Raw genomic sequence first — 12,834 nt, forward strand, 5'->3', positions numbered from 1 at the left:
TTGAGGTCATGGGCAATTATGAGAATCACATGGTGGTGCTTTTTATAAATTGTATTATTCTAAATATTTCGATTACCAACGGTAATCTTACTTAACTTATTCCTTACACCATACTTGTGTTAAAGATAGTGATGATAGATATACTCACCTATTATCGCTTTCATTAAAAACAAAAAATCGAGTAGTCTTGCTAGTAACACCAGCTGTTTGGACTCGACGGTATGTTTCTAACCCAAAGGGTGTTTTTTCGGTAGGGCCACATTTCTTAAGGAAAATTAAGATCATAGATGGCTGCCCTAAGCAATGTATTAAATATTATAAAAAGCTTGCCGATAACATATAGGAGATTTCGTCTTGACCAAGGCTTCAAAATCGAAAACATCAGAGGACTTGTAGACAAATCAAATATCGATTTCTATTTATACACAGAAAAGTGTTTCGACCACTTGGTGTAAGCAAACCTCTCTGCCAAGAATAGCTTCTCTAAAACATCGACCCAAAAATTGTTGTTATATGGCGCAACTTACCCTTGAGGGAAATGGACGTTGTCCTCTCAATGCTTCATGCAAACCGGAAGCAGCCTCTGATAAAACGACCAATGCTTGTGACGGTATGTGACTGCTTCCAAAGGCGTTACTTTCCATAATACACCAACGGAATGTTCCAGAGATGGGAACACTTTTCAAGTGAACACTCACTACAAATGAAGTGAATGGCTGGGTGTAGAAATTACACTAAAAACTTAAACATTTGTTTTGATTTAATTGTTACTCTATTTTTCTTCTTCTTCAAAAACCCACATTCAATTTCAGAAAAACACTTTCACTTAATTTTTTGTTTCAATATATTTTTTTGTCAAATACTCCTCGCGGAGATAATTATCTCCCTTGGATGTGTTGAAGGTTGTTGTTTTTGTTATTTCGACGTATCACGTGACCTGTCACAATTGCTATTGTTGTTGTTGTCGCACACATTACTTGCGAATGCATAGGTAATTACTTAACTACCACCACTCCTATCGACATGTGTGAGAGTGTCACTGCATGCATGCACTTGCCACCAAACTACACTACACTTTACTGGAGACAACAACAATGGCAATAATTTTTTGTTTTAACCAAAGAGACTAACTAACTGACTGACGACTAACTACTAGCGTTTCACTGCAGCTGCCGTTCACTACCAGTATTTGATGCCACTGCCTCAGACTGACTGACAGACTGGGCTGTCCGTCGTCTAGTAAGTTAATTAAATTTGCAATTACTTTAATCGCTGTTGCGTTTTTTGCTGTGCTATGTGTAGCTAGCTGTTCAGATGTTGCAATTATAAATATGGTGGTGGTTGTTGTTGTCTCCGTTTTTTTTTTTTTGCTTGAGTGTGTGATTAATTTTTCATTGACTCCGAGTCAGAGTGATACACCCGCACGTACGTAAAATCTGCTGGAAACTAAAGTGACTTTTGTATTTTGCTGCCCATAGCCGTAGTAGTCTCAGTCTGCCAAACAGGCTCCCTGGCTGTGTGGCACGAGGACTTGTTATTGAGTCAGTACATAAAAAAAACCAGTTCCATTTTAAGATACTTGCGCAGTAAGAGGCTCAATCCGCCTCAGCTTCATGCTGTACAACAGTAGCATACACACACTCACACGAACTTAGTGATGATGCTTTATCTCTGCTACTGCGGCCACTGTTGGGAGGCCCGCCCTTTCATGGCTTAGTGCGTCTCTCTGATTGGTGCTCAGTGAACCGGTTTATTGCCAACATATGCTTTGGTCTCTTGCTTATACCAGCTGTGAGAGTGAGGAGTGAGAGTAGGCAAATATATAGAAGTCGCACGAAAATTTGTTGTTACTGTTGCTTCTTGCTGTGTGCCTTAATGAGTGGATGAATGAATGTGTGTGGTTTTGATAGTCGAAAGTATATAGACTGCAATGACGACTGACTACAACGGCCCCTACTGCTGCTATTGCCATCTACCATCTAGCAGTAAGTTACTCTCACTCACACCCATTTGCATTATGGACTCCACTCTGGTGCACATTGATATCGAGACCCATGATTTTGTTGTTGCTTGGCGGCTCAAAAGAACATATTGTGTAGGGTTGCCGATTTGATGGGTGAACTTGAGAAAATGTAGAAAATATTTTGTATACATTGAATCTGATATGATAAAAAAATATTTACAAATCTTATAAAAATCAATTTGTGTTTTTTTATACCCTTCACCATTAGTGGGGGGTATACTAATTTCGTCATTCTGTTTGTAACTACTCGAAATATTCGTCTGAGACCCCATAAAGTATATATATTCTTGATCGTCGCGACATTTTATGTCGATCTAGCCATGTCCGTCCGTCTGTCCGTCCGTCCGTCTGTCTGTCGAAAGCACGCTAACTTCCGAAGGAGTAAAGCTAGCCGCTTGAAATTTTGCACAAATACTTCTTATTAGTGTAGGTCGGTTGGTATTGTAAATGGGCCATATCGGTCCATGTTTTGATATAGCTGCCATATAAACCGATCTTGGGTCTTGACTTCTTGAGCCTCTAGAGTGCGCAATTCTTATCCGATTGGAATGAAATTTTGGACGACGTGTTTTGTTATGATATCCAACAACTGTGCCAAGTATGGTTCAAATCGGTTTATAACCTGATATAGCTGCCATATAAACCTATCTTGGGTCTTGACTTCTTGAGCCTCTAGAGGGCGCAATTCTTATCCGATTGAAATGAAATTTTGCACGACGTGTTTTGTTGTTATATCCAACAACTGTGCTAAGTATGGTTGAAATCGGTCAATCACCTGATATAGCTGTCATATAAACAGATCTGGGAATTTGACTTCTTGAGCTTCTAGAGGGCGCAATTCCTATCCGATTTGGCTAAAATTTTGCATGGCGTATTTTATTTTTACTTTCAACAACTGTGTCAAATAAGGTTCAAATCGGTTCATAACCTGATATAGCTGCCATATAAACCGATCTGGGATCTTGACTTCTTGACCCCTAGAGGTCGCAATTATTATGAAATTTTGTACGATGGATCCTCTCATGACCATCAACAAACGGGTTTATTATGGTCTGAATCGGTCTATAGCCCGATAAAGCTCCCATATAAATCGTTCTCTCTATTTTACTTCGTGAGCCCCAATGGGCGCAATTCTTATTCGAATTGGCTGAAATTTTACACAGGTCTCCAACATATAATTTAATTGTGGTCCGAACCGGACCATATCTTGATATCGTTTTAATAGCAGAGCAACTCTTTTCTTATATCCTTTTTTGCCTAAGAAGAGATGCCGGGAAAAGAACTCGACAAATGCGATCCATGGTGGAGGGTATATAAGATTCGGCCCGGCCGAACTTAGCACGCTTTTACTTGTTGTTGGTTGGTTTGTTTTGTCTAAGAGGTCGGAGATGAAACCAAAAAATAAATTAAGTAAAAATTTTCTCAGTTTCATTCAATATCTGTGTTTTGAGCATTGTACTACTGAATTGAAGAAATGGAAATTTCGTTAACAAATTTCGACCTTGGCAACTTAACTGAAGTTGGGTTGCAATCCATAATCGGCGTTGAGTTCTTCATGTTTTTGCACAAGTAGCCAAAAGAAAATACGAGCAAAAAGCAAATTGAACGAAGTCATTGTAAGGTGTGCGATAGCCCAATAGATTGCACAACGATTTAACAAACAGAGGGCCAGTGGATCAAATCCGGGCGAAGGCAAATAAAGTTTTTGAAAATGTTAAAAATAAAATTCTTATTTTAAAAATAGATTTTCGGATTATCTAGTCTAAAGAGAAAAATTGAGAGAGCGTTATATTTTTTTATTGTCCTCCTCAAAACCTCCTTTGCCACGTGGCCTTCTGTAAACCCTACTTTAGGATATGAGAAGGGAAGGCCTTTTGTACACGCCTTGTTAAATAGCAAGGAGAACGGAAGGCTTTTGCATGTCTTTTGTCTCCAAAATAAGGCATTCTATAAGCAACCTTTACTCCTGAACTTTCCCGCTGGGATTGGTAAAGGTAGTTGTGATTTCACACCCATGTCGGTGACATTGTTAAGTATGTCCGCCAAGTAAAACTTCCTTTAATACTTAGACACTATTCTATTTCATACACCCTTTGACAACCTCTTTGGTACGGCTGTACCTCTGTGTATTTTCTACAGGCGGTGGTACAAATGTTTCAAGGCACAGTGTTGCGAAATCGAAAAATCTTGGAAATAGTTCTAACACTTTTGAACGGATAGAGATATTAACACGGTACTTAACATAGCCAAAGAGGTGTTTTCTAATAAGTACGCAAAATAAGGGGTGCTAGTGGGTCCAGAAACCGATCCATGGAGCTTGAAAGTTGATCACCTCGAGTATGTCAAATTTTGAGTTGCCTGCCAAACAGTGCCTTATGGACCAATAGGTCTAATTCTTTTTTTTTTGTAGATATAGGTCGCAAAACCTAACAAAAACAAGTGCGAATTGTCCCTTCCCAACAAAAGTTATCCGCTTCCTAACCTCAAAATTTCCGAAAAAAAACATTTTGCATTTTTAAAACTATTATCAAATTATTTCACAATGCATTCATAAAATCTCACAAGGGGCTTTAATGATGTTTCAGCTCTTACAACTTGCCACAGTGCATTTTATGTGAATTACAATAGGCAGTGGTAAAAATATACCAACGGCGTGGTTAGAGTTATAGTTTTTGTTAAGTTATTAAATTATTTTCCAATTACATTTAAAACAACACAAATAAGGATAACAGCTCTTAAAATTTATAAAAAAAACATCGAAAAACTCAAAATTGGTGCAAATGTACCAAGGATGTGGTCTAAGGGTTAGAAGAGATGTTGCTCTGCAACGTGCTGTTGGTACATTCATTTTGGTTTTAAAGAAAGGTCAGATTTTACTAAGCCGTATAGCACATTTTCTAATGAGAAAAGTCTATTCGATGTAGTCCTGAGAAAAATGTAATTATACAAAAATGCAAAATATTCACCCAATTTTTTAAATATATCAAATTTAAAATATTTTGTTGTAAAAAAATTTTATTTAAAAACTGTAATCCGTTAAAATGAAGGAATAGGTATCCAAAAAAAATAGCTAATCCGATTTTTGTATTTCAAATAACTTGGCAACCCTTACTTAAGGCTTCGTTAACATTAGTATGTTTGTTTGTGTTGGTCTTTCCTTTCGACAACAAGCGAATGACAACAGCCTTAACCAGATGTGTGTGCGTTTAGTTATTGTTGCTTTAGTAGTAGTTGTTGTTGCTTTCGAGTGAGTTAAGTACACTTTAGTAATTTACAACATGTTCACAACTAACTCTTTGTGTCCTATTCCAAAATGGTTGCACAGATGGTTGTTGTGTTTTCTCTTTGTCTGTGGCTGGCTGGCCTGGCCTTTGTGCTGCCTTTGTGCCTTTTTTCTTCACATTATCTTGTTGTTGCTCTCGGTTACCATGTCCATGTATTCTGTTCAACGCCATATCTTTCATGATTTTATTTTTTGTTGTTGTAGAAAATTACAATTTTTTCTTACCGTTTTTTCGGCTCATGCATTCTGACAGTTGGCAGAAGTTTTTGTTGGTATTCTTCTGAAATGGGCTGTATGCCTATGGTGTTTTGCTCTTTTCATATGATTGCTTTTGGCCTTGTTGCCACCTGGTGTACATTTTTGGTATCCAATAAGATGATTTTTCCAATTTTCAAAGAGCTTTAAAGATTAACAATTTGTTGTTTTTTTTTTTAAATAAAAGCATTGAAGGGCATATTTAGCTTGGTATATGGGGTTAATATGGTAGTTGAAAAAACAATGGCAACACTGAAAGTGGTATTTGAAAAATTTCTTCTCATGCAAAAATTTTAAATCTGATGTCGAATATCATGTTTACATTCTAATTTGTAATAAAATGTTTCTAATTTGTAATAAAATGTTTGCAGGTTTAATTAAAATTGTTTTCAATTAAAAAATTAATTGATTAAGAAATTTTTTACTTCAATATGATTTTTTTTCAATTACAGTCGTGATTGAAATTTTTAATAAAAAAATTAATTGGTTCAATCATTTTTATAATAGAATCTTAAAAAATTTTCAACAATGTTGTTTAAGTAAATTCGATTAAATGCTATTTTGTCCCCTACAGCATAAAAGAAAGGAGATTTCAAAGGCCCATACGTGCCACATTTCGACAAATCTATAGCAATACCATGGCAACGGCTTCCACGTGTCGGAATAACCCGATGGAGTCCTTCATCGGCCAAGCATAACACACTGCTATGACAACAATAACAAATTTATAGGGAACCACCACTCGACACCCGAAATTATTTGGAGAACCCCCGAGGGGGATTTTTTTTATGGGTGTACACGGACCTTTTCCCGAACACCGCACCTCACGTTCATGTTTCAAGAGGTTTATCGTGTACCTAATAAAGAAATTAATAGAAATTTTCAAAAAATTTCTATAATTTTTGTATTGCAAATGCCTTTTTTTCGTAATTGAAAATTTTTACAATTAATTTTTTAAATTCTTGTAGATTCTTAAAAACGTTTGACCTTTACTTTACATAAACATACGGTATTAAAGTTTTGATTCAGACATAAAAATGTTTTGGTGAAAAGTTGGTTTTTATATGGTGTAGAGATCAAAATGTGAATCCAGATAGAACCTATTTCAAATTTGCACAAACATCCCATTATGGAAAAGTGGTAACTGTACTGAGCGAGTTTTAACTTAAAGAGAAGACATCTTCTTTTTACAGCCGGTTCCAAACGACCTGCCGCTCAACGACACCACTTAGTTGAACATTGTTCATTAAAATTCCATTAAGGAGTATCGGGGACACTGTCAAATGCAATTCTACACCTTTAGAAAAAATGAAGCACGTCGTTGACAAAGTGGCCACAATCGTTCATAAAAGTGAATCAAAACACATATGTTATCAGATCAACCATAAATGTTCATCAACCAACAACAGTCTTTCGAAAGAAACGTCCACACCCGTTCGTAATCTGACAACGACTAGTGCACAGTTATTTTTTAAACTCAGCTGCACACAAAAAATTTTTATGTATCGAACCTGTGTTCCATCCATTCCATTGAATGTTTACTAACGGCTTACCATACTGCACCTGAGCCGCCTATGTACAAACAAAGTTTTAAGATTCATTTGAACTTAGCGTGTCCACAAAATCATCCCCCGGCATGGCATAGCTGTGAGCACCACACAGGCTGGTATATTGAGGTCCGATCTGTGTGGTGTTCATTGCTGTCACGAGAAGCCTTGCTGCGTGCTACCGGGCGCGTCCACAGGTTGCGGATAGTGGAATGCCCTATATGGAGTAGCTGCAACGGCAGTTACGAACAATCAGCGGTATCTAGCGGAGAGTTTCAGTGAGAGGCCGGGCGGCACCGGCTCTTGCACAAATACTGAGTGCCTATGATGCTCGATATGACAAGGCGAGTTATTGACGCCTTTAAATAACCAATAGCCACCCTGTTCCAGCGGCGATCGGTCCTTTGGACCGGAACAAGCTTGCTCACTTGCAGGAGCTTGACGAGGATCGCAACCTCCACATGAAAATGTGGCTGTAACAACAACAAAATCATCCACACTTGTTAACAACATTTCCAACAAAGTCTGTGTATGATAGTGACAACATTGGTGCATGATTTTGCAACGTCTTTTTTCTATCAGTATAAGCTCAACTTCTCCCGTTCTACCGCCGTTCGGACGGCGATCCCTTATCATTGAGCTTGAACTTGAATCGGAAAGCCCTCATTGATATGAGGGAAGTTTGCCCCAGTTTGCCAAAAATTTTGACAAATCTTCTCTTATATAAAAATTGCAAATTTTGTCCATGAACATTCCACTAAGGAACAGGGGCAAACTTCTCACATATCAATGAGTGCAGTTCGATTCAAGTTTAAGCTCAATGATAAGGGGCCTCCTTTTTATAGCCGAGTCCGAACGGCGTGCCGCAATACATGGCATAGTACCTCAGAAATGTTGCCAGCCTAACCTAAAACAAAAATTTGGTATCCAAATTTCGGGTTGGGTACCTTAGGGGACCGCCCCACCCACCAAAACCTACCAAATATACATATTGACCAATCACTACAAAATGGGAGTTAAAAAAAATGTATTTGAGAGTAGAAAACGCATCTGATATTCAATTGTGGGACCAAGTGTCTGAGGACCACCCCAACTCCCAAAACACCCCTCAAAGAGGACAAATGTACGACCATAGCAATATGAGGCTCAAATGAAAGGTATTTGGTAGTAAAGCACGAATCTGATATCAGTATTCGGGCAAATTGTCTATGGTGCCAATCCACCCCCATAAGATGTATTTATTCAATAAAATGTATTTTAGAGTACAACACGAATCTGATGTATATTTTCATGGACAAGTCACTGAGTGGCCGGCCGCCCCATCCCCCAAACCGAACATGCTTGCTGACTATGGAAATATGGGACTTAAATGAAAGGCATTTAAAAGAAGACCACGAATCTGATATCAATATTCGGGACCAACTGTCTAGGGAATGTGCCACCCCCATAACAACAACCCATAAAGGACGTATTTGCTCACCATGACAATTTGGGTCTTAACAAGAGTGGATCTCAAAATTTATTGTTTTTAGGGCCCATACCCAAACCGGCCATATGTACAGTCTTTTGCAGTAAGGGGTTTAAATCATAGGTATTTCAGATTAGAAAACGAATTTGAGGCCAATGGCAATTTGGGGTTCAAATAAATTATATTTGAGAGTAGAGCACGATGCTGATATATTTTCAGGGCCAAATGCTTGGAGGACCACCCCACTCCCCAAAACACCACTAAATCGGACATATTTACCGACCATGTCAGTGTGGGACTCAAATGAAAGGTATAGGGGAGTAGAGTACGAAAGTTATACCCACTTTCGGTACAGGTTTTCTGCGGGGTCTCCCCCTTCCCAAAACACCCCACAAACAGCAATTATTTAGTGACCATCGCAATATGGGGCTCAAATTAAGGTATTTGGAAGTAGAATACGAATCAGATATCCAAATGTGAGACCATGTATTTGGGGCACCGCCCTTTCCTCAAAACACCCCCCAGAGAGTAAAAATTTACCGATCATGGCAATATTTGGCTCTAATGAAAGGTAAATGAGATTAGAAAACGAATTTGATGAAAAATTTTGAGACCAAGTATTTTGGGGACGCATCATCCCATAATTAAATGGTATTTGAGGGTAGAGCACGATGCTGATATTTTTCCGGGGCTAAGTATCTGTGGGACCACCGATCATGGCAATATGGGGCTCAAATTAAAGGTATTTGGAGCACGGAATTCATACCTACCAACCACCGCACAGGGGGCCTTTCCACTCCCAAAATCCCCATGGAATTATATACAACATCAACTAGATTCAAACTTAAATGACCCTTAACCCTCCGAGCGAATTCATAGACCAATAAAGATAATATAGGATTCAGATAAAGGCATTAATGTTGTTATACCGTTAAAAAGCACTAAAAGCTGTTCAATTATGGAAAATAAATATTCAAAGGATAACTTTGTTCCACACAAAGTTGAAAGAAGGCGCAGCGGAGCGGCTCCGATTTAGCGAGTTTCCGAAAATAAATAAAATTTTTTACACTTGCAATCTTGGGGTTCATCAAATCCTTGCCTGTATACATGAGCTATTACAGTGCTATATGTGCTCTAGAGAAATTCCTAGTAGCACTTTGTAGACCAGGTTAATAAATTTTCTTGAAAAAATGTATGTAATCTTCGCCATAGCCACCATAATGGTCATTTTGTGTTATGTAGTTAATCATGACATAAGTGGATTCGAAGAAACAGTTAGGTTCGTTTGGTTTTCTCCCCAATTGGGTTGTCAATAATATCCAACTATTCCATATTTGTCATTGTTTCCTTGTATTTCATGGTAGTGGTGGCCAGCTCACACTAACGCTGCTACTGTTTCGGTTGTTTATGATTTGGCTGTGGAAGCAGACTTTTTTCCATGCTCATCATAATGGCTCAAACATTCGAGAAGTACTCGACTGGACTAGTAAAGTTTGTTAACAAGTCTATGGTCAAAAGTAAATAAAGCATTATTCAGCAAGGCAACATACACACACACACACACACACTCGCACATAAATAAGCACTTATGGCACCATCAGCCATATTACCAAACGAAAGAAATTCTGGGCCCATGTAGGAAAAAATCTCAAACCCAAAAAAAAAAAGAGTTGTAACTTGTCAAGACGCCATAAATGATGGCCATCTTGAAATGTGGAGCCAAGAAGATGGACGGACGTATTGCAGAGTAGAACAGCAGGACAACACAAAAAAAAGCAACAACAACAAAGTCATCATCATCACATACAAGTTGCCAGCGAAGTGTATAAAGTCTCATCATCAGCACCAGCAACTTGGGCTGAGCTCTAAGCATTCAACTCCGTGGAAGCCGGCGGAGTAGTGGCGGGGGCGGGGGGGAGGATTAGAGCAGACCTCTGCGGCCATTTAATTGGTTTGTTAGTAAATTTTACAACAATGTACAACAAAATTTTTGCAAAGTTTTTGCTCATTAGAAGTCGACATTCTCCAAAAGATTTATAATGTTGACGATTTTTGCTAAATTGCAGTGAGATTTTCACTTCTCCGTTTGCTGCTGACGACTGCTCCTCAAAGCCAGGGAGCTTTAGTGCGCATGGCTCGCCCAAAGTCGCCTAACTGTAGAGACTAGGAGCGTTTGCTATACATGAACTAGAATTTGATACATGGAGTCATCATCATTTTCAAGTTACGCCCTTTCTAACTTGGTTAGGTGGTGATTGGCAGGCAGTTTAGGAATGGGTTTCTGTTGGCGGTGAGAGAGTGGGTGGGAGTCTATTTACTTGCAGTACATATACATATATATATATATATATATATATATGTGAAAAAAAGATGTAACTAGCAGCAGAACCTATGACTGAAACAACATCAAAAGCATCTCTGGCCGCGGTGGGCCCATTGTGAGGGACAAGAAAATCATCGACTGCTTTTCTCTGGTGAAAGAGTGAGTAAGGGACTATATTTAGCAGTCACATGACTACTGAGTCTGGACACTCTTCTGGTCTCACAACTGACTGAACTGTACGAACTGCAGTGAAGTGAAGTGAACATGGTGGCCCATTCAGTAGATTTGCTTTATTTATAATCTTTGTGTTCAGTTTTTGTTGGAAGTTTCTTTCTTTTTTTGGGGCATGGCAAAAAAAAAACTTTTCCAACAACAACAACTGCCAAAGAATTCAGCAACTGTTGTCGTTGCCGCTTTTTGCTTTTTTCAACAAAATTAAATGCTTGTTTCTCTTTGTCTATATTATAAAATAGATTCTGGTTATCTTGTTTTGGGATTTTATTTATATGCATGTGTGTGTGTTTATACTAGCACACATTTATGCACAGACACGTGGAATGTATGTGTTTTGAGTTAAACATAGTTTAGGGCATACAAATTTGAATAATTTCATGAATTTCCCTATGGGAAGCAAGAAAAATGGAAATTTTTCTCGGAAATATTCCCTTAATTAAGGAGCAGAGCGAAGACCACTCTCATATCTCACTGAGTTAAAATTCAGTCAAGTGATAAAGAAACTTGGGCAATGAGGGTTCCGCCTTAGAAGTGTCCGCAGTAGCAGTAGCAGAAAACTTCGATACTGACATTGCACACAGAAAAAAAATCGCAAACAAATTTTCAATTATAAATTTAATTGAAAATAAAATTGTGGCCAATTTTCGTATGAATCGGTTAACAAATGACCAAACGTTTGCAATACTAGTCCAAATAGGACGAACACATATATGGGAGTTATATCTTAACCTGAACGCCAATAGTGTTGAGACATATAAAAGAACCGCTCGTGCAAAATTTCCTGAGAATCGATTAACAAATGACGATATAATGCAATCGGACGAATATCGGAGCTATGTCCAAATCTGAAAAGATTTTTTCCAATTTCAATAGGCTTCGTCTCTACGCTCAAGAAAATGCTTGTGGCAAATTTGAAGACGATCGGATGAAAATTGCGACCTGTTCTTTGTACACAAATTAACAGACAAACAATCAGACAGGCGGACATAGCTAAACCGAATCAGAAAGTGATTCTGAGTCGATCGGTATACTTATCAATGGGTGTATCTTTCTTCCTTCTGGGTGTTACAAACAAATTCACTAAGTTATAATACCCTGTACCACAGTAGTGGTGTAGGGTATAATTAATTAATTCAATTTCAGTTAAATTTTTAAAATAATTAATGAAAATAATTTTTTAATCGAACCTTAAAAATTAAGTAAATTCAATTAAAGCATATTTTGTCTCCCACAATATTAAAGGAAGGAGATTACAAAGATCCGGACAGCCGGTTCTATGTGCTGGATTAACCCAATTGAGTCTTTCATCGGTCAAGGGCTGCCGCCTGAGTACAACAACAAATCAACAGGGCACCCCGACACACGTAATTTATTGGAGAACCCCTGCGGGTGTTTTTTTTTTTTATATGCTTGGCCACCGACCTTTGCCTAGGCAACGCACCTTAATCCCATGGCAGCCGGTTGTGCGTACAGGATTGACCCGATGGATTTCTTTATCGCCAGTGTACAACATACTGCTACAACAACAACATCTGTGTATCAAATATAGAAATTAATTGGAATTTTGAAAAAATTTCAACCATTGTTTAAGTGGACAAATTAAAAAATTAATTCAATATTTAAAAAATTTCAATCATTTTGATCCAATTAAATTTTTTTTTTTTAATTTAATATAATTTTTTTTTAAATTGGAATTTTTTC

At 38.0% G+C, this 12,834-nt stretch overlaps 1 protein-coding gene across 4 annotated transcripts in view; it reads right to left on the reverse strand.

Moving 5' to 3' along the window:
• LOC106087076 (protein Teyrha-meyrha) overlaps nucleotides 1–1,363 on the reverse strand; it is a 55,350-nt gene extending 53,987 nt beyond the window's left edge. For all 4 annotated transcript variants that reach the window (XM_013251983.2, XM_013251981.2, XM_013251982.2 and 1 more), the window contains exon 1: nucleotides 528–1,363. In XM_013251983.2, coding sequence (XP_013107437.2) covers nucleotides 528–644 — 117 coding nt within the window. In that variant the 5' untranslated portion in view covers nucleotides 645–1,363. The remainder of the gene's footprint in view (nucleotides 1–527) is intronic.
• Between the last annotated feature and the right edge of the window lie 11,471 nt (nucleotides 1,364–12,834).

This window comes from Stomoxys calcitrans, chromosome 1, assembly GCF_963082655.1.
Source record: "Stomoxys calcitrans chromosome 1, idStoCalc2.1, whole genome shotgun sequence".
NCBI classification, from domain to species: Eukaryota; Metazoa; Arthropoda; class Insecta; order Diptera; family Muscidae; genus Stomoxys; species Stomoxys calcitrans.